Genomic DNA, 22,794 nt, shown 5'->3' with positions numbered 1-22,794 from the left:
TGCTGAAGCACAAGAGGTTGGGCTAAGCTATTTTCTGGATCTCAACATTTTAAAAAATGTGTAGTGTGCATGCGTAGAGTGTTTTAGCACTTACAGTCCCATTTGATTGTATTTTAAAATGGAAGCAACTTTATTTTCTAAGCATCGGTTCCAGAGCTTGGCTCCTTTTCATTGCAAAGAACTGACTGGAAATTGTTTCTTTAGGGTTTTCCAAGGTGCAGAATATCTTTGCACCCACAGGATTACAAAAAAAATTGCATGAGGATGGTTTATTGGCTTACAGTTCAATGACCAGCCTTGACATAAAATACATGGCAGCACATGTACTGCCTTTTTGCATTGTGAGTGTATGTCTAGAAATCTTATAGCTTAATTGAGCCACATATGCTGCAAAAACCACACCAGAATAAATTATCAGTAAGCATTGAAGCAAGTTTGTTTGTTTTAAACTTGAGCCCTTCTTTCTGTTCTGTATTTCAGCTAAACTGATATTACTTACTAATAAATTAGAGTATTCTATAGTCAAATCAAATAGTTAAGGGAGACATATATTCTTGTCAGAAAATCTTGACTCTGTCATTGTTCTGAACAAGGTCCAGACTTACTCAAGGCTTATAGAAAATTCCCGACTGAAGCATGTCAGTTGCTTAGAATATTTTACTTTGGGTAATTTTCATTCTTCATTCTTACCTTGAGTATTAAGGGTTCTTTTCCTAAGCAAAAAGAATTGTTGAATTGTTTGTATGGTTCCCCTTCCCCAGCACTGACAGTAGTACAAGAACACACAGTGTTACTGAAAGACTGTTATTTTTTTAAGAATCAGGATTCACAGTCTATGAGATGCAATATAAATATGTTTCTTTTTTTATTAGCCAATTTTAAAACATTCTACCTGAATGATGGCTACTAGCCAGAAGAATTTCATTTTGATTGGACCAAGAAGTCAAGAGAATTTAGAGGGCAAAGAAATTGAAATATCAGTGTTAAAACAACTGTCAGAATCCAGAACTTGACTGTATTAGATACAATTATTATCCTGACTATGGAAAAGAATCACTGAGAAAATTATGGCTTTTCATATATTCAGAAATTTCATTTATAACAATTGTTTTAGAGACCTAATGTGCTCGTTTACTTACTTACAGTAATGTAACTTTGGGTTGCAAAAGAAAGCCTGGATGCCAAATATTTGCCCTGTTTCCAGCTGCTCTGCAAAACATTTGGCACCAAGCTGTTGAGGTCTTGTGAGAATGATTCTGTAATGGATTTACTGATTTGTCTAAATCTGATGATTAATATGTTTCCAAATACAGCCCACTTCACTTTCAGAGAGCATTAGCTGTTTCGTTACAATCTTGCTTTCACTAGAGGACTATATAGTGACCAGCAGTTTCTTTTTTGTGTGTGTCCAGGCTCCAAATCTGTAGTCAGACAAGTATGTCCTAGAAGTATGATCAGACTGGCAAGGGTGCTCTGACTCTAAACTTCCATTGCTTTCTAAAATTCCTGTTGTTCCATCTTTCCACTCTTCCTTCAGTGTCACAAACCATCAAGAATATATTCTGCTTTTACACTTCAGCCTTCTGTCTTTTATTTCACTTTATCCCTCTACTTTCTTTGGAGCTCTTGTAATGAGCGCCATAATGCATTTCATCTAAAGAATCTACCACTTTGAAGGACTCTGTATGAAAATGAATTACTTTGCAATTAAAAATGGATGTATGGGAAGCGCCTCCCTTACTGATTCACTGTCAGAGAGAGAAGACAGTCGCCTTTTTCCTTTCTGCAGCCCATTTATCTCAGAAGATTGGCTGGTTACGGTCACTCGTCTGGAAGAGGAATAACTGCTGAAAGACCGTGAGTCTTTGGGAGAAACTCTCAGCAGGGATCCAAGGCAAGGAACATATGTTGCAATGGCTGTTCTAATGGATGAGAGGTAGAACCAGTCAGATTTTTTTCTGTTAGCACAAAAATTCAGTCATAATAAACAATGCATTTATTCAGAGAGATGAACCAATGCTGCATGGACTGGAAAATTACTGGGTACAAAAAGAGTTTTCCAGATATCCAATATCTCATATACAATCACCCTGCAAGATCATTTATTCACACTGTTCTGCAGTACTCAAATTTATTGCTTGGCAGGGATAAGGGCATTAAAGTATAACTCTTCAAACTGAAGGGAGCTATTAAAAATGACGTTTTATCTGCTTTCAGCTTAATCGGGGCAAAAATAAAATTCGTCCCTTTAAACTGAACCTTACAGAAGTACCACATAATGAATTATTTTAATCTTCCCCTAAGCAGCTATTCTAGCTTCCTCTTACACATCTGTTTGCTGGCTGTCTGTAGAGTTGTACAAAAAAGTGCAGTTATATTACAGTATTTCTTTTCTCATATGCAGAATGAGGAAACTCTTTTGCCTAGCTTTCCTCTTCCTTCTGGCCTTCCGCACTTAGATGTTCATGCCCACCTCTTCTCTATCTAGTTCGCCAGTAGGTCTTTGTAAAGGGTGAAACAGCAGCATATATATATGGCTTTGCTGCCACTCGTCAGATGTCACAGCCTGCGTCTGAATTTAGTATGGTAATGACCCTAGATGTTACAACTCAGAAGAAATACTATCTGAAATATGAAAGCTTCAAGAAAGGTGGGGAAGACACACAAAATGGGGAAGAGGTGGATTGACTTACTGAATTGCCTCTCTCACTGGCCTGGTGAATTTAACGAACTGCTATTTGCAACACTGACAAATGTCCGCATCTGTCATGACGATAGTTAAAAAATTTATGGTGCTTTCCTTTGAGGTAGGAGGTCTCTATGTTATCATGTAATCTGTAAGTACACGTCAGTATCCATAAACATCTCTAACTCCATCTGCATAGTAATTTGTTGCAAGTACAAATTCCGCTGACATTTATATGGCATTGAGAAGTTTTCTTGGAGAGGGCGAGGTTGTCTTGCAGAGTTAAAATGAGCAGGTGAAGCAGAGTTCAGGTACTAGTCCTAAAAGTGACAAAGTTACTGTCTGATTTTCTTTGCTATATTAAACATCGCTTGTAAGAGTGAACTTACCTGTATTTGGGGTGAGTGATGGCGTAAATGATGGGGTTATGGATGACAGAAGCTTTGGCAATCACAGCTGGTATGGAGTTCATGAAGGGTGTTAGGATATGGGAATACCTAGAGTAACGCAAATGCATTATGTATTTAGTATTGAGTTCTGTGTATTCTGTGCAGTTATACACTGACAAGATAATGCTTTATTAGTGCTCCAGAGAGAGTAAAAGGGGTGTTCCTTACCCAAACAGTGAGAGAACCAATTTTACATGCTTTGCCTGTAAAGATCAACACCAGCCTAATTGCATTTCTGAGGAACATGATTTTCTTGGGACTTCTTTTGCAGCACTTCACTGCTGTGACTGAGGATGGTGATCATTCCCATGTTGTTTACCCTAGGGACAAAGTCAGCCTTCAATAAGTGAATGTGCATTCATCAGAGTATCTGTCTGTTCCAAACTCAGCAGATATACTTGCTGAATAATATGTCGCTAAATAGGTGTGCAGAATGAGGCATTATAGGAAAGAGAACTAATCTATTTTCCTATTCAAACTGTTTTTTGCCTGATCTGAACTAAAAAGTGAAGGGGAGGTATTTTTCTGAAGCGAAGAGTGAAGGGAAAGTATTTTCAGGTGTCATATGCTACACTCACGTGTTACTGTGACCATCCATATATGCAGGTGATGTGACTCTAAAGGATAAAAGAATTACGACTGGTGTCTATCTGCTCTGCTGCTGTCAGACAGTTAATTTTTGAAAATAGCTTGAAGTAGCCCATAAACTCTTGGTCAGAAGAAAGTCAATAGAACAGTTTGGACCAAAATAACAATTACATTTCATAGGCAGTTCTACCAGGCAAATTCTCCATAGACTTTCTCAGAGGGTATGAAGACCTCTTCCTGCATTGGTAGAAAGAGTTCTAAGTGAAATGGCCCTGTCAGGCAGTGTTTCCTCCCAAGGATAACGTCCTTTCTTTTTCACTGCACTTCTTCCTGAGAAGACAGTCTAGCTCTATCTTTCAACTAGCCTTGTATTCCTATAGTATTACGGGAGAAAAAAGATTTTCCTCTCAATCCTCTCTCAGGAGAAGGTCTTGCATATGAGTGCTGCAAACGAACAATGAAGAGAATAGTGTAAGTAGGTGGCAGCTCATCTTCCTGGTGAAGAAATTTTTCATCATACTATGGGAATATTTGTGCTCTGTGATGAGGTGGCAATGGTTTGCCAATGGTAATACAGGAATCATTTTGTCAGCCGCCTGAATGTTGAGATGCCATTTCACCTCTAATTTAAGGCTTTTCTCTGATAAGAATTATCCAAGCAGCATGTTCTCCATATACAATTTTTAACATGGTTTCTCCTAATCATACTTTTAAAGCGTTGGTTAGAGGTGTAATTCTTCACAGAGTCTGGAGAACACACAAGAGTATGACCTAGCTGGAATGGAATTTTTGACCCTGAGATTGGGGAGATAGTGCTTTGGTAAGACTGATGGAATGTTCAGCTAACAGAAACAAACAGTGACAAAGGCTTTTGTTTAAGCTAACCACTCCCAGAAAATACAACCTGTAGACCAACAATATTAGTAAGCATGACTGTGTGCTAGCTCAGTATTCCCTATCCAAAATATTTTCTAAAGGAATTAAGGTTCTTCCTTCATTTGGTGTGTGTTGTTGCTCTGTCAGACGAGCTCTCTTTAGTCCAATACTATAGCCAGTCTCCATGTCTGCCTCCCATATGTGGCATGCAGTGGTTTTATCTGAGTTAGTTGTAATGAAAGTCCACAGAAGGTCTCCAGGCTTGATCTATTCATCTCTGAAAAATCCCAGAAGGATTGCCTAAAAGGCACAGTTCAGAAATGGAAAAAAAGCTGAATGAAGCTGTTCTGCTCACCAGATGTCTTCATGAGCAAAATTTGCAAATGCTTACTTGTCACATGCTGTAGAGTTATAAAACTCTCCATTTGTTCAGATTTTTGTCAGTGTGAGACATGGGATAGAAGTAAAGTTCAGTTCCTAAAGTAAATGCTGAATCGTATGGGACAGCCTGACAGTTCCACAGAGCTAAAATGCTTACCTTAAAGCCTCTCTGAATTTTTTTTTTTGGGGGGGTACCTTAGAGCAAGTAGTGCTGCAAGGTACCTGTGCTGCATTTCTTTGTCTTCTTGCACTTCCTCTGTCTCTAGCTGGTCACATATCACCAGTGGTGGGTGCCCAGTACCTAAGTCCCCCTTGTGACAGGAAACAGGGCACTGGGACATATCCTAAGGATTCCTGTTTCTGAGTGAGGAACCTGTTTACCTTCATGGAGAAAATGTTTGCTGCCTCTTGGAATTGCCCCTCTGGATACAAAGGGGTAGAATCCTCTTCTCAACATTTTTTATTCTAAAGCATAAGATTTTATAAGTGCCATGTTTAGGAAGCTGCCTTCCTAAGCTATGTTTGAGAAGATGCCCTGCAGTGGCCTCTTCCTTATGTGTGTAACAAATCACTCTTGCCTCCCAAAATGCTCCATCATAAGTAAATTTATCCTATGTGTCAATTTTAGGAAGACCTTTTTATTTCGGACTTGAAAAATACAAATGGAAGTGTTTTGTATTATCATAGGGGTCTTCTGCTTGAGGATTTGCAGCTGCCAAGACCTTCTAAAGCAGTTAGTCATGCCCATTTTACAAAGGCTAAGCACAGAAAGATTCACATGTTAACATGGGAGAAATACCCACATAGAGTCATGGCATCCAGACTCCCAATCTATTACCTGTACCTGGATTGTAATAACCATAGTCTGGTGTCAAGCTATGTACAAATACTATATTAATAGTGTTGTGCTTTTGTTGAAATTACTGTATAAAATGCTGACAATTAAACAGATGAAGAACATGCTTAGATGATTTATATTTAAGATCTTGTGTATCTGGCATCAAAAAGCTCCTCAATGCAAGTGTGTACTAATTTTGAACTTGCTTATACAGGTAAGGAATTTCAGCAGTTTGATATAACACATAAAAATTAATAGACTTTTGTAAGTAAAAGAAGTGGAGAAAGAAAAGAGAATCAGCCCCTGGGTGGATCTTTTGGGGGCCCTTATGTAGCATTTTGGTGCTAAATAAAGTTCAGATAGTTCCAATATTCTAGCATAGAGAATCTGCATTCAGAAATCATCAGCACGGTAATGTCATGTTGCCAGTAATAACCTTCCTGTTTTCTTTTTCTTTTTTTTTTTACTTCTTTTTTTAAAGTCAAACTAAGAAAAAATCACAGCATGTGCCTCATTTGTTAAGTGTCACCCCTAAATATGTGAATGTTTTGGATGCACTTGAGGCATTAAACTTGACAGGTAGTTTTGACTTTCCACTGTCTTTTACAATTTCACACCTTCTGCTTTCACTGAATATTCCTTTGCTGATACATTCATAATTACCCAGCAAAAGCTACCAGAGCAACAACAGAGTATGGTGACCAGGAAATGACATAAAGCAAGATGACAATCAGTGCAATTTTGGCCATCTTCCACTCATTTTTCATCCTCTGATACTGTTTCTGGAACTCTTTATTTCCATGTTTGCATCCAAATGTCTGAACAGACCTAGGGGAAATAAACATACAACAGCAAAAAAAGGGAGGTAGGGAATTGAGCAAATAACGTCATAAAATGGGGCAACAATTACACTTATGCTAGTTCATGGTAAAGTCATGCACTTTTAACATGTGCTAATGTATGTATGTGACCAGTCCTTCACAATTCAATGCACTTTTGTTGCCCTAATCAATGGCAAAATTCACATGTGCTTCAGTGGAGAAGATAGTCCTGTACCAGAAGAATTTCCACATATATCAGGTATTCAAGCCAGCTGAACAAAGCTATATTAAATATAGTTAGAAGTCTCTGCTTTCCTAGGTCTGATTTTGCTACATTACTCTCACTCTCTGCTTCTGAGCTATGTGACTAGGTATGCTGGTACCTACAAGACGGCTATCTACAGATTACAAATGTAGTGTCAGACATTGACCTTTATTTTTACAACAATAGTTTTTGTTTCAGGGCCCTGTGATGAAATGTTTTACCTCTTTGTCACCCTTTGTCAAACATGGAGTTTGTAGTTCAAGTCCATCTGTTTTTCTGTGGAATAGTCATTGATACCCTGTTGTTAGGTGTCTCTGATGTCCCTTTAGTATTTCTTTTGGTTGGTTAATTTCTGTAGTCCTTTCTCATCCTTCAGATTTCTATTGCTGCTACTCATGCACTTTTCTGCATCATTAGACAGTATACTAAACAGCTTTGGCTTAAATGCAGGAATGGCCCTTCTAAGGATCATACTTCTTACCATGTTGACTGTTGACAGAATTTGTGTTTGGTTTCCTGTCTCAGTCATGCATACAAATGAAAAGTGAAAAAGTTCCCAATTTTATTCTGTTAGACTTTGTTTTAAGAAAGTAAGCAGTCACTTAAACAGAAGGATAAAAACTTAAGACTCGTGGCTACTTACTTGTTGGCCTTCTTGATAGCCTCAAATATAAAGACATAGCTGTATATGATAGCAATCAAAGGAATGAAAAAGACAAAGCAGAAAAGCATCATCGTGTAGGCGCGGACTGATGGTGTAAAAGTCATGTAGTCCCAGGAACAGGAAGTCAGCAGACCCTCGGGAACATACGCACCTAGAAAGACAGACAGGAGAAGGCATAAACCATGAGGTGATTCTTATTCTGAGTGCAGAAGCTAGAGAAAGATACTCAGAATAACATGGGATGTAGTCCTATTCTATTAGAGGGAAAAAGAGCTTAAAAGGATACATGTTTCTTTGTTTAACGCACCTCTTTTTTTTTTTTTTTTCCTTTCTTTTACTGTGTTACCCTATTGTATTTCTGTTTAGTGGTCTAAGGCTTCAGGTTGGAAAACTATAGTTTTGTTTCAGTTCTTGAATATTGTTTAAAGCTCAACATAGTCAAAGGGCATCTTTCCAAATACTTCAGTGGGTCTTGGACCAGACCCATATTGTTCTTACATATCTCCATTTCCTGCCAAATTGCTGTCTTCCCAAGGAGTGAAATGAAACTGATTGTTATAGCTACCACTTTTTTAAGCTTGTGCAAATAAGAGAAATTTACTGTGCAAAGGAGAGCAATTTATTGTGCAGAACAAATTAATTTTTTAATTTGTCAGAGAGTAAAGTTGAGTACAAGTAAAAAAAATCATGCATACAGAATATTCTGCCTGACATAAAATATAATCTTAAAGGAACTGTGCCAAACTGTTCAGTAAAGAAATTGTCAACAGCAGTGTCTTTTTACCTTTGTATTTTAATTTTCACTGTTTACAGTGATATTTTCTATTGAACTCTTAAAAATATTGCACCAGATGTGCTCAGATGTATCTAATTACCATATTGGAGTTAATACTGTGGTACTATTAGAATATAATTACAAGATAACAACACCCTTCAAGCAATTATTCCGCCTTCTCCAATTAAGAATCTAGAATCTAAGACTATATTGTCATTTTTTTGTCTAACAGTTCCTCATTCAACTAAAGGCTGCTTCTCCCAGTATTGCAGTTTGCCTGCTTAAACATGCTTCATATTTATGGGGGCCCACAATAACAATAACAAGACAATAACAAAAATCTGCTGAAATTCTACTCAGTAACTGAGTTGGTTGCAGCATCCTATGGGAAGATCAATTGCTGTATTCTCACCTCAGCTGAGCTGACACATTCCTTCTGGAATTAGGGAGCACAATAATGAGCTGGGGTTTTGAATGATGAGTTCATTCTAACTTACTGACTGAAACTAATGGTGGTGAGGCAGATTCAAATAAGGAAGAGTAACAGAAACTCTCGTTGTTACAAGCTGCAAGGATCAAGATGCTGTATGTATGTTCCAATTTGCAGACATAAAATTCACATTTACAAAAGCAAATTAATTAGTTATTAGTAAATGCCATCCTTACTGGAAGCTTTAGTGAAGATACCAATGGTTGAATGGCGAATGTGACCAACACCTAGTGCAATTTCCCCATCTAGAACACAGTCAAGACTTACTGAAGATGGGGGTTGGACTAGACCTTTAAAGGTCCCTTCCAACCCAAACTATTCTATAATTCTATGTACTTGCATAAAATACTCAGACTCCATTCCTCTTTACATGAATAAAGAAATTTAGATTGACATGACTATCTTACACAGCACCTTTGGGGAGGAAAAAAGTGATCAGAAAAAACACAAATACATTTATTTCACTTTCATATTGTTATAATTTGGCTTAACAGAAGTAGGTGTGGGATAATAAGCCAGCACATCCTTCATAAATTTTGGCCTTGATTTTATCTACTGTTCTTTATTCAGTAGGTAATGAGGTTAAGAAAAAGTGTCATTGTCATGTAATGGGCTGTAATACACACTGGATTTTTTTCTTTTAATTAGAGAACTTCAGCTTCGATATGTATTTTATCAGTTTTCTTCAAATTGATTTATTCAAACCTCATATGCAAGCCATTAATTCAACTCACTTCTATACATGTAACCAGTCTTTAGTCCAGTGCTATGAGGAAAAAAACCCCTTTTATTCCATTTCACTTACTCCATCCAAAGAAAGGCGGGAGGCTCCAAGCCAAAGAGTACAGCCAGACTCCTACCAGGATTATTAGGGCCTTCTTCTTAGACATCACTCCAACAGAAGCCAGAGGATTTGTGATGACAAAATATCTGTCCAAGGCAATCACCATCAAAGTGATCATAGATGTAATGCCAAAAAGAGCTCCGCAGAAGGCATACAGCTCACAGCCTTTCAATGAAGATGAAAGAAGTAGCAGTAAAATTAATCTAATTAATTTCTGTGAGAGTTCAAGTCTGTGTTTCTTGTGAACTAATGTCTTCTGGAATTAGGAAGGCAATGGAACTTGGAAGCTGCTGTCTGTTTTGCTAATTACATTATCCATGGAGATAAACTTCAAAGATTTTGTTTGCTTGAATTGCTGAAGACAGTGATACTTAACATATTTTCTCTCATTGATTTCTGATGTTTCTAGTGGGATCATTTCAGCAGTCCATTAATATCTTGTTTAACTCCAGTTTTACTGCAGCTCCTGTAGAGACAGCTGTTTTGCTTAACAATGGGTTACTTCAATATCATGGAACCATTTTTATCTCAAGGTCAGCATAACTGAAGTAAATATGCAGACTATGAATATATTAATGAGTGATTTCAATTTTCAAACAACCTAATGATTAAAAGCAGGGGTTTGTTCTGGTTTTTTTTATTTTAACAGGTATGCAATTGAACGGTTCATGGAACTAAAAAAAAAATGTGCTTTTGGTCATCAGAGATCAAAATAGCAACATTACGTCTCTAACCTTCCTTTCTGTCAATACCTGTTCAAGAGGCAAAGACTAGTCTTCCTCTTACTACAGTTGTATAGGAATAATGAAAGCACCTTCATTCCACGTTTTCTTACTGCACAGGAAATCTTCAGTTAATATTTATGTTGTGAAAACTCACTTCTGCCAGGCTTTCTTGCCTCACTTTGCCAGGTGCAAGTCCCAGAGCAGGTTATTTAGAGGAGCTTTTAAGCTGGTGTATTGGGAGGTGGTGCTTCTTTGTCATAGGACTCTGCCAGTAACGAAATTACGAGATGATTGGGGAAGAATGCTGGCAAGAAGACTAGTCTTGTGCCTCACGTTGCCAGTGTTGCCTTTGTATCTATCTCATGTATGTAATTTTCCTCTGCATACTGGGAATGTATTATTTATTGCACACAGACAAAAATGTTCAAAGAAACATTTGTGTCAACATTGAAACAATGTTGAGAAATGTTCTCGACTTTGCAAGTGTACCTGAGGATAAGGAAATAGTGAACTGCCACTGTGGTAACAACATAGTGGTATCTTAGAAAGAATAAATACAAACCTTTCTCACCAAAAATCCAGCGTTTGTGGAGGCTATTGGTGAAAAAAACTGGAGACTGTGTAATGGACATCAGGAAGTCACTAATAGCTAGATTGATGATGAATATGTTGGCTGGAGTCTGGAGGCTCCTACACCTACAAAGATCAGAAGGAATGTTGTTAAACACTGCTGTACTGCTAATTATGTTGTTACTGTTTCCTGTGAGCCTTGGCAGCTTCACAAATACCAAGGCACACTACATAGCAAGCTAGAGCAGAGTGCTTCTCATTTTCCTCACAAGAGAGCATAAACAAGCCTCGGTTTTATACCCTTATACTCCTTTGCACTTTAGAGGATAGTTTTGATAACCAGCTCAGTGATGGGGATAAATCATACTGTTCTTTAAATATTCAGACCCCGTGCACTGCATATCCATGATTAACAGGAAATCAAAGTTGATGTACTCTATGGATTTGCTGGATCTGGGTCATGTTAAGCAGAGGGAGGGGAGCACGTTTTCCACTGCTGATAAGATCAACAGTGACTTCCAAATACAGGGATTAAGCAAACTCACTATGTAGGACATCAAGCATTTTGTTTTACATCAGTTCTCTGTGACACTCATTTCACTGGCCCAGACACTGGCTTTGAAGAGAGCAATAGCCAGCCTTGTGTATCCTGCCTGTATATGGTATTCATAGTATTATAGTACAGTGTTTTAAAGGGTACACATAAAAGCTCAACTGAGAGCTCCTCAGTTTGGGGTGCAGTGTAACTTCTTAGCTCATGTCTCAAATTTTTGGTGTTAGACACAATTAAAAAATACCAGAATAAATGATGGGTTCTTTGCACTGATCCAGAATCAATCACTAGGACTGCTGTCCCTTATCCGTCAATTTAGGAGCAAGGAGATATTATTAATAGGTGCTTATGGGCCACTTGCATTTGTTCAGTAGTCTGCAAAGTTACTGAACATATTTCTGTTTCAGGCAGCTGGCTGTGTTACAGTCTGCCATGACTTAAGACTGCTTTCTAGGCATCTGATCTGTTCTCTGAACTTCTGATGTATTTGTTGCTTTGCTAAGAGTATCCATTTCTGTCTTCATAACATTTTCATGAAGACAAGCGGTGTCCTCCCGTGAAAGTGCAACTGCCATGACTGGATTTCCTGTAATGGGACCAGCGAAAGAGCTAGCTCATGTACTTCATCCTCACATATCTGGTCTGCATGCTAACACCTTTTCTGTTCTTAAGGCCATGTCTTTCACACTTACATGTTGGTATCTACTCTGAATGCATATACTGAAGGCTACCGTTTAATGCAGCACATACATAAATATAGGCTTGAGACCCAGACTACTTTTGTCCACACTTCAGTGATTTAAATTAACACAGCCAAATTATCATATAATTGCTATTATTTTGGTTTATTACATTAGTGTGTGAAGTGTGTGAAGTAGAAGCTCGCTGGCATCATGCCAATGCTCTGCCCAGCGTAACAAAACAGAAACAGGATGAGTGAACAGGAATAGTGAAAATATCTCATTGTTGTCAGAGATACAATTTCCTTCAGATATAAAAGTTGGAATATGGCTTTAGTTAAAAGGAAATAAACCAAGTGTTAGAAAATGTGAAACCAAGAGACTTGACCAGTAAGGAACAGAGGGGAAAAAGAAACTGAGTAGTAAGCCGCAGGACGAAGCGTCTAAAATAGAGAAGATATGTAGGAGACACAGGTGCAAAACATCCCATCAGTCCAGTGTTGATACAGTTCAGCCAGTAGAAAAAAATTCACTGGAAGGTTTCTGCTTTGGCTGCTTTTCTATTGCTTGGCATATCTGGGTGATTCTTTGCAATTTTACTAATGATTTTGCTGTAGCTATGGTTAATGGTAAGAAGTCAGAGGGAAATGGCAGGTTGCTACTTTTTGCCTCCAGCAATGTCTCTTGGTGCATTTTACTATGTCTGCATAGTAGTCTGATAGTATGCCTGCACTGCATTTGCAGAGCACAGTCAAGGTACTGTTAAAGTTCATAAATACGAGTATTTAAAAAACATGCGAAAGAAAGGTACCTGCAGAAAGCATAGATGACCAGGAAATTACCCAGAGTTCCTGTGATCCCCACTATAAGAATGACTACTCCAATTGTATAATGGGCATGGTCTGGAACATCCACTGTAGGAAAAGCACCAGGAACATCTTGCACTGTCATCTTCTGTGGAGTAAACAAGTGGTCGTAGGTATATTGTCAGACTTTACTGAATAAGCTGGCATATGCTTCTCTAGAAGAGGAAACGGTCAAGAATGCAAAAAGACAGCAAGCAAAATAAGTCAGAATAAGCTAATTTCTTTCAAATTACTTTTACTGTTGATCATCTTCAGGGGGTAAATATGCCATCAGCACTGCAAAGGTCAAAGGGCAGTTTATATGTTTACTGTTGATTTAGAATTTTCGTGAAGAAAAACAATCTATTCTCTCCCAAAAGAAAGATAAGGATATAGAGGAGAAAAAGAGAGACAGGAAGCAACCTTTTTCATTGCATTTGACATCAAGTGAGTTTTCTGTAGTTTTCATTTCAGGAAGGTTTACCTGTACCTGTGAAGTACAATTTCTGTTGTCCTCTGACAGCACTGGCTAGACATCTCTAAGTAGAAATGATCTTCTATGGATAAATGTGTGTTTATTCCTTTAGTAGTATGGCTATTTCATCCCTCTCACCGAATAACACTGAATTGCAGTCTGCCCTTAAGACTTGGTTACCAAAAGCCTGGCACCATTGAATAAGAGTCTTTTGGAAACTAAATTAAGGATCAGAAAAGCTAAAACACAAATCCTTTATACCTTATCCCTGGTTTCCATACCAGTTCTGTTTTCACTTTGCACTGAATGCAGGAATTTTTCTTTCTTTGAAGTATGTGATAAAGCATTTGATGAAAGCATCTGTGTCTTAATCAACTAATAGCTCATAGCAAAATTCAGTAGCCAAGTCTGAAGACTAAAGTATTTTAAATAATAATTTATAAATATTTTTTAGTTAAGTATCAGGAGCCAAAAACACATTTTAGGCCAAGTGACCCCAGATTAATAATGAAGCAAACAATAAGGCTGCACCCGGGAAGGAGGATGACTTGATAGAAATTGAAGAGAGGGACAACTGTCCAAACCGTCACTGTTCTGCTGCCTTTTGATATAAGGTCAGACAAGGAGTCCTAAACACTCATCTCTGTGCAACTGCCACTGTCCTGAACACGTCTTAGCATCAGCTCAAACCAGCTAATGGAGTAATGAAAAATACCAAGCCCCACCCTCATTCTTCTGCATGGACAGATCCTGTCTCTTCTTCATAGCCAGGCTTTTCTCATCAAGGGTGGCACTCACTCTGGAATGGCACGCCATAACCACTGCTCATGGCTCAAGCCTGCAAGCTGCAGCCATGGCGTTGCTCAGCTGCTGAGCTATGAGAATCACACCAGGGTTGACAAGAGCCCCGGAAATATTTTGAATTGTTTGTAGCCTGCCTACTGTGAATACTGTCAACTTGGCTGTGGCCTAGGATCTAGGGCAAGTGAATTGCCTGTACCAAGGTTTATGCCCATACCAAGCTTAAATAGTGCTATGAGGCTGGATATGTTCATTCCACTGGCAGGTGGTGGTACAGCTGTCATACGCAGTCGTTTCTTCCCAGGAAAAGAAAGGTTGCTGGTAGGAGAGCAAAGTGCGCAGAAGTAGATATGAAGTTCTCCCTTCTATGCTGCAGTTGTGTTAGTAGTTGGCATTCACCGGTAGAGTGCAACTCAGAAATGCCTTTGACAACACCCCAGTTATCAAAGGAAATGGATGTTTTCAGACAATAGAGGCAGACATTACTTCTGAATCTGTGGGATTGGGCTGAAGTTACTAGAGACAGTATGTATGTAAAACCAATGTGCCAGTAGCAAGAGGTGAACCCCAGGGAGCACCTGGAATTCTGGAAGAGATTGCCTTTGCTTGTGTGCTGAAGATCTGCCAGCAGCAATCCTCAACAAGTAGAGCACGCTCCCTGTGTTTCTACATTAGCAGCAATGAAATGCTGGACAAATACTCTGATCTTAGAGAAAATGTAGCTCTGGCTTTTACTATAACTGGAGCAAAATGTTAAGGCAGATACACTAACTGAATGACAGTATCATGACATTTATTGTTCAGGTTCCTGCAGCAAAGTGTAAGTTGGCTGATATCACATCATCAACATCAATGGGCATCTTGCCTAGGTAGAAATTGCTGTGCTTAACACACTGCCAGTAACTTAACAAAAAATATCCCCATACTAATACTAAGTGGAGAGGGACAGCCTGAGATAAAACTGTTTTAAATAAATGAGATTGGGTGTTCTTTGGGTTTTTTGTTTTGTTTTGTTTTTTCTCCTTAGCCTTGTGGCTAGAACATTTTTTAATTGCTGTTCTACAGAGAGTTAATGATGATTATTAACGGAATGGAGATTTCTGATGTTTTTCCCTGTAGCTCTCCATTTAATCAGAACTGGATCAAGGTAACAGAAATGAAGCAACTGAAGGAGCTTGTTTTGGCTACAAAGAACAGATTAAAATGGCTTTAATTTGAATTAAATTTGTGGAGGACTAAGGACAAGGAAAAATTTAAAAGATCAGTATGAATACACAGAGAAATCACCAGAGAGGAAAGGTTATTTGAGAGACAGTAGAAGACTTTAAAATTACTTACTAAGGAATGAAACAAGTTCAGAGTCAATAAAAATGTCATGTGTAAAAAAATAAAGGAATGATAATTATATTGTAGCAGTGATAGGACATAAATAACACTAAATATGTGGGCAAAGAAAAAGTTTGTGGCAAAGAGGAATAAATTCACATTTTAGTGTGGACGTCCTGTAGGTCTGCGATTTTTACCACAGGATCCAACTCCAGTTGCTCTCTAAGAGGAAAAAGTCAACTATTTAAAAAAGTAATTTCACTGTTTATATTGGAAATACAAATCTGATTCAAAGCTTCTTTAAGGCAAGGAAAGGTACTAGTTGACCAACAAGGCATTAGATCAAGCCTAAGCACTTCAAATTCATCGAGTTGCATATGTACAGCTTCCTCACTAGAAGATGAAAACACGTGCCTGTATCAAGTTCACCTCTAGATCTTCTAAGGGAACTGTACTTCAAAAGAAAGGACAGGGAGAAAAAGGCAGCGATTGAGGAAATTGGGTCAGCAGGATAATCAAGAAGTCAGACAATTCCCAAAGCTTTTCTCTGTCCAGTTTCTCCAGCAGATGAGTCTCTGTCTTCTGTTGTCACCCCATGGTATGAGTGCTTGGTTGGCAGGGGAGAATAAAAATCTCACTGTTGCAGTCCCCACTGTGGCGGTTGTCCTTCGAGAATATTCTGAACAACTATTTAATTGCATTGATAATACATAACATTATTGCCTGGCATGTTCTCCTCTTCAGCCTTCTTTCTAGAAACACCTCATAATGAAGGTAGAAAAATGAATAGGCAAAACCAGCACTTAATTATCTCTCTTCCAAGAGATATGACAACACAGTTTGTTTAATGTAACATGGTCCAAAACATCACCAAATGCACAAAGAAACTGAACTGAAAGCTAACAGGTTGGACATTTTCCAGTGGATGGACAATGGACTACAGCTTTCCAAAGTCAACAAATAAAAGATGCTTGTACCTGGGGCTCTGGACCACTGGGTGCCAGTATACCCACAGGCCTACTGTGCTGTAGGTGGCTTAGATTGGTATTCATTCTGTAGGGAACAATTCACTGGGAAGCGCCAACTTCCTGACAGTCAGTCAATATAAATATTGCACATTTGTCAAGCAAGCAAACAAAATGGTCATGGAGTCTGTGGAGCACATCAAGGTAGTAACTGTAATGTAACAAGATTTCTTCACTGATGGTCAGCTGGAGAACATATCTTCTAGTCAAGGACAGCATTTTAGTCAACCTTCAAAGCAGGTTTTCTAATATTGTTTGGGCGTATGTGAAAACTGGCCTTTTGCTAGAACTGTAAAAGAATTTGTGTTTTTAATCTCTGGCAGGAATGTCATTTATTATTTGCTATTTATTTACCCTATTGTTTTGCAGAATCAGATGGATAATTTTGGTGTGGTAAGGATCTTGGGAAGTGCCCCAGTGATTCAGACCAGCATTCCTGACAAAACACTAGCCTTCCTTTAGCCATGACTGGGTGTTTCAGAGAGTGGTGAAACATGCATAATAAACAGTGATGTGGGAATTTAATTTTCAGTATAGAGTCTTAGCAGTTGGTTTGTACCCTAAACTAGGGTTATTATCCCTTTGAAAGGATAATCTTAGTGGTGGTATTTTTATCCTCCACATATCCTCCACTCTTCGCTGGGTGAGGAACTGGCTGGATGGCCGAGCCCAGAGAGTTGTAGTGAACGACGTTAAATCCGGCTGGTGGCCGGTCACAAGCGGTGTTCCCCAGGGCTCGGTTCTGGGGCCAGTCTTGTTCAATATCTTTATTGATGATCTGGATGAGGGAATCGAGTGCTCCCTCAGTAAGTTTGCAGATGACACCAAGTTGGGTGGGAGTGTTGATCTGCTGGAGGGTAGGAGGGCTCTGCAGAGGGGTCTGGACAGGCTGGATCAATGGGCTGAGGCCAACTGTATGAGGTTCAATAAGGCCAAGTGCAGGGTCCTGCACTTGAGTCACAACAACCCCATGCAACGCTACAGGCTTGGGGAGGAGTGGCTGGAGAGCTGCCCAGCGGAAAGGGACCTGGGGGTGCTGGTGGACAGCCGGCTGTATATGAGCCCAGGTGGCCAAGAAGACCAACAGCGTCCTGGCCTGTATCAGACATAGTGTGGCCAGCAGTAGGGAAGTGATCGTGCCTCTGTACTCGGCACTGGTGAGGCTGCAGCTTGAATCCTGTGTTCAGTTTTGGGCCCCTCACTACAAGAAGAATGCTGAGGTGCTGGAGCACCTGTCCAGAGCAGGGCAACGAAGCTGGTGAGGGGTCTGGAGCACAAGTCTTATGAGGAGCAGCTGCGGGAACTGGGATTGTTTAGTCTGGAGAAGAGGAGGCTGAGGGGAGACCTTACCGCTCTCTACAACTACCTGAAAGGGGGTTGTGGCGACGAGGGTGTTGGCCTCTTCTCCCAAGTAACTAGCGATAGGAGAAGAGGAAATGGCTTGAAGGTGCGCCAGGGGGGGGTTTGGTTGGATATTAGGAAAAATTTCTTCACTGAGAGGGTGGGCAGGCATTGGAACAGGCTGCCCAGGGAGGTGGTGGAGTCGCCCTCTCTGGAAGTGTTCAAGAAACGTGTGGATGTGGCGCTTCAGGACATGGTCTAGGGGACATGGTGGCGCTGGATTAATGGTTGGACTTGATGATCTTGAAGATCCTTTCCAACCTAGTGATTCTGTGATTCTGTGATATAGGTGTAATCCTTTTCCAAATCCTACTCTATCATTTGACTCGATAGAGTCAGTGGCAAGAAGTTACGAAGTTGCCCTAAGTTAGTGTATTTCCTTCTAGTAGGTTTAAGTGTGGCCTTGTGGAAACACTAGAATTTTTTTTGAAAGAGCTAGATTTAATGCAGTCTGCCTTCTTAAAATGCTCATTGTTCTCCCTAAAGGAATGCTTATCTACTGCCTACAACAAAACAGCTAAAACGGAACTGACCGTGTTTTCAGTGCCTGCTGCTAAGTCTTTGTGCAAGCAGAGAAGGGGTAAAAATGAATCAGCCACAGAGGACATCGGTGTAGGGCAGAACTTGTATTTCACCATGCAGTTTGTCGAGACCCTGCGAGACACTGGCCTGAAGATAGTTAAAAGGATAAAGGAATTTTGCAGTCCAGGACAGAACCATAATTCCTAAGTGATTTCCTCAGGTTAGAAGGAAGTCTAGGTAACTTCCTAAAACCCAGGAATACTGCATGTATTCTCTCTTGGGATTCTGCTTATTATACACATTTTCATAAAGAGAAGGTTTTCTAAATAGTTATTTCAGAATTGATTAAAAAACCCCAAAACCAACCAAACCAGCTCACCTCTGAATAACTTATGGTAGAAGACATACCATTTTTGAAAGTTCAACCCTCCCACCTCAGCACCCATAGCATGAGAAAAATATTTGTGTGTAAGTGAAAAAGAGGACAACATGCAAAGAATATAGTTCAAGTGTTATTGGGGGAAAAAAATCTGTTCTTTTTCAGAGTGAGAAAGAAATCGTATCATGTAATTACTGTTCACTTGGAGACGTTGGTTACTGAAGTCCTACTAAAGCTAACAGTGATGATGGTAGGAGCAAGGTCATGCACGTAAATACTTCTACTGAATATAAATCATATTTGATATAGCCCACTCCTCACATTCTCCCAATGCCAAGAGTGTAAAGCAAGGTGTAGTTTACACTTACAGGGAAAGAAGAATTCCTCATAAGGTCATTTGGAGATTTGAACATATTTCAGTGCTGGTTCTGACTGATTAATTGATTTATTTGTGTGACACTCCTTCAGAAGCCAGTAACAGAAGAGACTAGGACAAGGACATTTTTCAGCTATTTCTGCCTGGACATCAGATGGATTGTATCTACTTTCGTGTAAAACAAGACAAGGAAAGCGAAATACGGGCTGCTGTGTCATTGCTTTTATGAATTTATCTAGCCTCAAACTGTAGTCAGTGGTTTTGCAGAATGACTGTTGTAATGGAGTAGAACCTGGTTCCAAAACATCACAAGTCTTGGCAGTCCCACATTGACTTTGGCAATGTATCAGGTCCTTTTGTTCTTAATTTTCCTACAAACACAGGTAGTGAAGCTGCTTATTTACACAGTATGACATATAACGAATGGTAGTGTTAGGCCTTTTACATTACAACAAATCATATAATTTAGAAAAATCATCAGAATAGAAATACTGTAATTTCCTAGGGTTTCTAGCTGCAGTGTTTGTACTGCCTACTTACAAGAGGACTCAAACAACTGATAGCACTTATTTTTCTTCACAGTTCCTTGCTCTGATTTTTGAGCTTGCCTCTGTAGGCACTTGCTCTGTGATGACGGGCAGCACAGAGAGGAGTGTAATCCCACTGCAATTATAGTTTCAGCAGGGTGACGCCAACTGCTAAGCCCTCTTTCCAGTAGGCAGCAGGGCTTTTCCATAAATGATGTTTGTCCTGTTGAGCGATTTGGATAGCAGATTTTGTATCCTGTCTTCCAGATTTAATCTCAACCACAAGCAGCACATAATGCTTTCAGTCCTGAAACTCTCTCAAACTAATCTTTATGTCAAATTAAAATGCTAAAGTTTGAGAATATAGTCACTTGGCCTAGGGAGAGGAAATGGACAGCTAATTACCTCTTTCAGCAGAATAAGGAAAAAATCCATTTTAATTTTCCAGTGTAAATCACTCCATCCCCAGCATCCTTTTCCATTTTGCCATGCACTCTTTCATCATGCTTCTCCCTCCCTGCTGTGTTCTACTATCCTCTTTCATATGTTATCCATCTAATTTAGGTTGTAAGCACCTTGGCTCAGGACACTTCTCTCTATTTTCCTCCAATACACTGCACATATCCAGGCTGTATTAAAAATATAAATAGACAGACTGCATTTTTACTATGCAAATAATAAAATATTTACTGGTCCTTCATTATAAATTAGGATCAAACTGAAACAGCCAATCCAACATCCTATATGCATAAAACTTTTGTAGTGTTTAAAACTTGCACACAACTTTTAAGCAGCCACTGTGTTATATGGATCATGTCAAAATACCGGTGTGACCACATCAAGAATTTAAGTGTAATTTCAGATTTTAAAAATTGTAAAATTTAGCTTGGGTCGTTTTTTTATTCTTTACTTTTAAACAGACTTTCATATAAACAGCAGGCAAACAAAACTTTGTAGTCCTAATAGTATATGGAGATACACAGCCAGGAAGAGGACTTCAGAACTCTTTTGGTTTGAGCTTGTGGGGTGGCATGGAGAATATTTTTAGTGTGCCCAAAGAAATTCCATCCTGAAATGTCATCACAACAGATTCTCACCTTCACACTTCTAAGGAAATTTTCTTTTTGTTTAGTACTTAACTGAGAAAGAGCTTTGATATTACTTACCTGGGAAAACCTTCTGAACAGCTCTCTTGGGTAACTGCAAGTAACAACTCTTCAACTCTTCAATAAGCACTCCACTACACTTACAGACTATTACAGAAATGATGGGGATTTCCGTCTTTAATAATAATACAAAAGAGCATTGTGTTTGAACTGCTAAATAGTTGTTTAATGCACAAGAAATGTTGTTTTGATAGTTTGCAACATATCTGGTGTATTTTGCCATTAGACATGCCTCCCTGTCTTATGTAACTCTGCTGAAAAACACTGCTTGTACAGTCCTTTCTGCAGTAAATAGATAGTTAAAGAAATAAAAAGATTTTTCATTATGTTGTTCATTGTTGCATTACAGCAATAAATGTGTACATGCACCTTAAATGTCCATTTGCACTTCTATAAATGCTAGCTTTGCCAGCAGAACTACTTGCTACAGTTTTTAGTGACAGAAAACACTTACTGTTGGGGCTCTAAGAGGCAGGTCCATCAGTGTGTAGGCTTTGGCTTCCGAGTCATTCCATGCATTGATTCCACAATTTTGGTTCCGTTGGGGTCCTCAGAGGGACAAGAAATCCCGCTTTCAATGGGCAGATTATTCAGGTAAACAATATCTAGGCAACACCAAAGAAAGAAAAGCTCTCCTCTGAACTTAAGTCAGACAATTTACCTTTTTGTGTGTAAAGCAGATGGTCAGATTCTCTGGAATAATGTGAGATCCAGGGCAGAGTTTCTCACTAGAGCTTCAGATTGCTTCATTCCATCTTCAGCTTAGCAAAGGGCAGCAGCAGCAGCTTCCATTTAAATACAGGAGACAGCAGGGTCTGCACATGCCCAGTTTGAAGCTTGTTCCATCCAGATTCCAGCTTCACTTTGATGACAGTATAAAACTGATGCTCATTTAAAAGTGCTGTTAATCTTTTTTGCCTTTGACAGATTTGTGTCTGAATTTTAATGCTATATCTGCATTATTTCTGTATGAAGACAAAGAAGTTAAAAGGTTGACTTTACTATGTGTCTTAAATACCAGACCTTACTGTTCATTTTCACTGTATTGGTGAATTAGTTTTTTGTAGTCTGCTTTTAAAGAAGATGTATGTGTACAGTTCTGCTGAAATCGTCCAAACTCATAGATTCTAATATTTAACAATGTGCTTGTATGCACTTCTGTCTTGTAGAATTTAGGTGATGGTTATTTGTTGGTCCACTTCTAAAAATAAATAAAAAATAGGGCTAAAACCCACTGACATCATCCTTTTCTGCTCTTTGATTAAAAAAAAAAAAAACACACAAATACCTTAGGCAGGGAACAGCAAATAACCACTTATTTCAAGAGTTGTCTGCTTTCTTTTTCAGTTGTGTTTAGTTAGGGCATACATGACCAGATTCTTATTCACACAAATCTTCCTTTACATTGCACTGTGTAAAGAGATATGAATCGCTGTATTCCCAGTTGAAGGCTGGTTTTCACTGTGGTAAAGTGAAGTTTAATTGCAATTGAGAATTAGGCACAGAGTGTGAAAAAGCTGTTGTAGCAGATACTGCAGCCCAAATACCATAAAGTTTAGGCCTTCCACCCACCGTCAAAATGACCCTTATGCAGGCTATTAGCTTCATTGCAGTTGGTAATAAAAACAGATGGTGTGAACTGTTTACGAAAAGCCTTTGTGAGAAGAGTATGATAGTAGCGGTGGGAACTGTATTCCCTCAGCTCAGTGCAGATGCCCCTTCTCATGTGCCTTTCCTCAAATTAGC

General features: G+C 39.1%; 1 protein-coding gene across 1 annotated transcript in view; it reads right to left on the bottom strand.

Annotated features, from left to right (window-relative positions):
- Nucleotides 1–21,612, bottom strand: part of LOC104618039 (melanopsin-A-like) — a 25,197-nt gene extending 3,585 nt beyond the window's left edge. The window contains exons 1-8 of the mRNA XM_010283525.1: nucleotides 21,503–21,612; nucleotides 13,017–13,159; nucleotides 10,965–11,098; nucleotides 9,639–9,842; nucleotides 7,548–7,719; nucleotides 6,482–6,646; nucleotides 3,076–3,183; nucleotides 1,742–1,922 (exon numbers count right to left, since the gene is read on the bottom strand). Coding sequence (XP_010281827.1) covers nucleotides 1,742–1,922; nucleotides 3,076–3,183; nucleotides 6,482–6,646; nucleotides 7,548–7,719; nucleotides 9,639–9,842; nucleotides 10,965–11,098; nucleotides 13,017–13,159; nucleotides 21,503–21,529 — 1,134 coding nt within the window. The 5' untranslated portion in view covers nucleotides 21,530–21,612. The remainder of the gene's footprint in view (nucleotides 1–1,741; nucleotides 1,923–3,075; nucleotides 3,184–6,481; nucleotides 6,647–7,547; nucleotides 7,720–9,638; nucleotides 9,843–10,964; nucleotides 11,099–13,016; nucleotides 13,160–21,502) is intronic.
- Nucleotides 21,613–22,794: the final 1,182 nt, after the last annotated feature.

Source organism: Phaethon lepturus, unplaced genomic scaffold, assembly GCF_000687285.1.
Source record: "Phaethon lepturus isolate BGI_N335 unplaced genomic scaffold, ASM68728v1 scaffold39903, whole genome shotgun sequence".
Taxonomy (NCBI): Eukaryota; Metazoa; Chordata; class Aves; order Phaethontiformes; family Phaethontidae; genus Phaethon; species Phaethon lepturus.
Note: the sequence above shows the minus strand (reverse complement) of the source record. Positions and strands in the feature narration are given on the sequence as shown.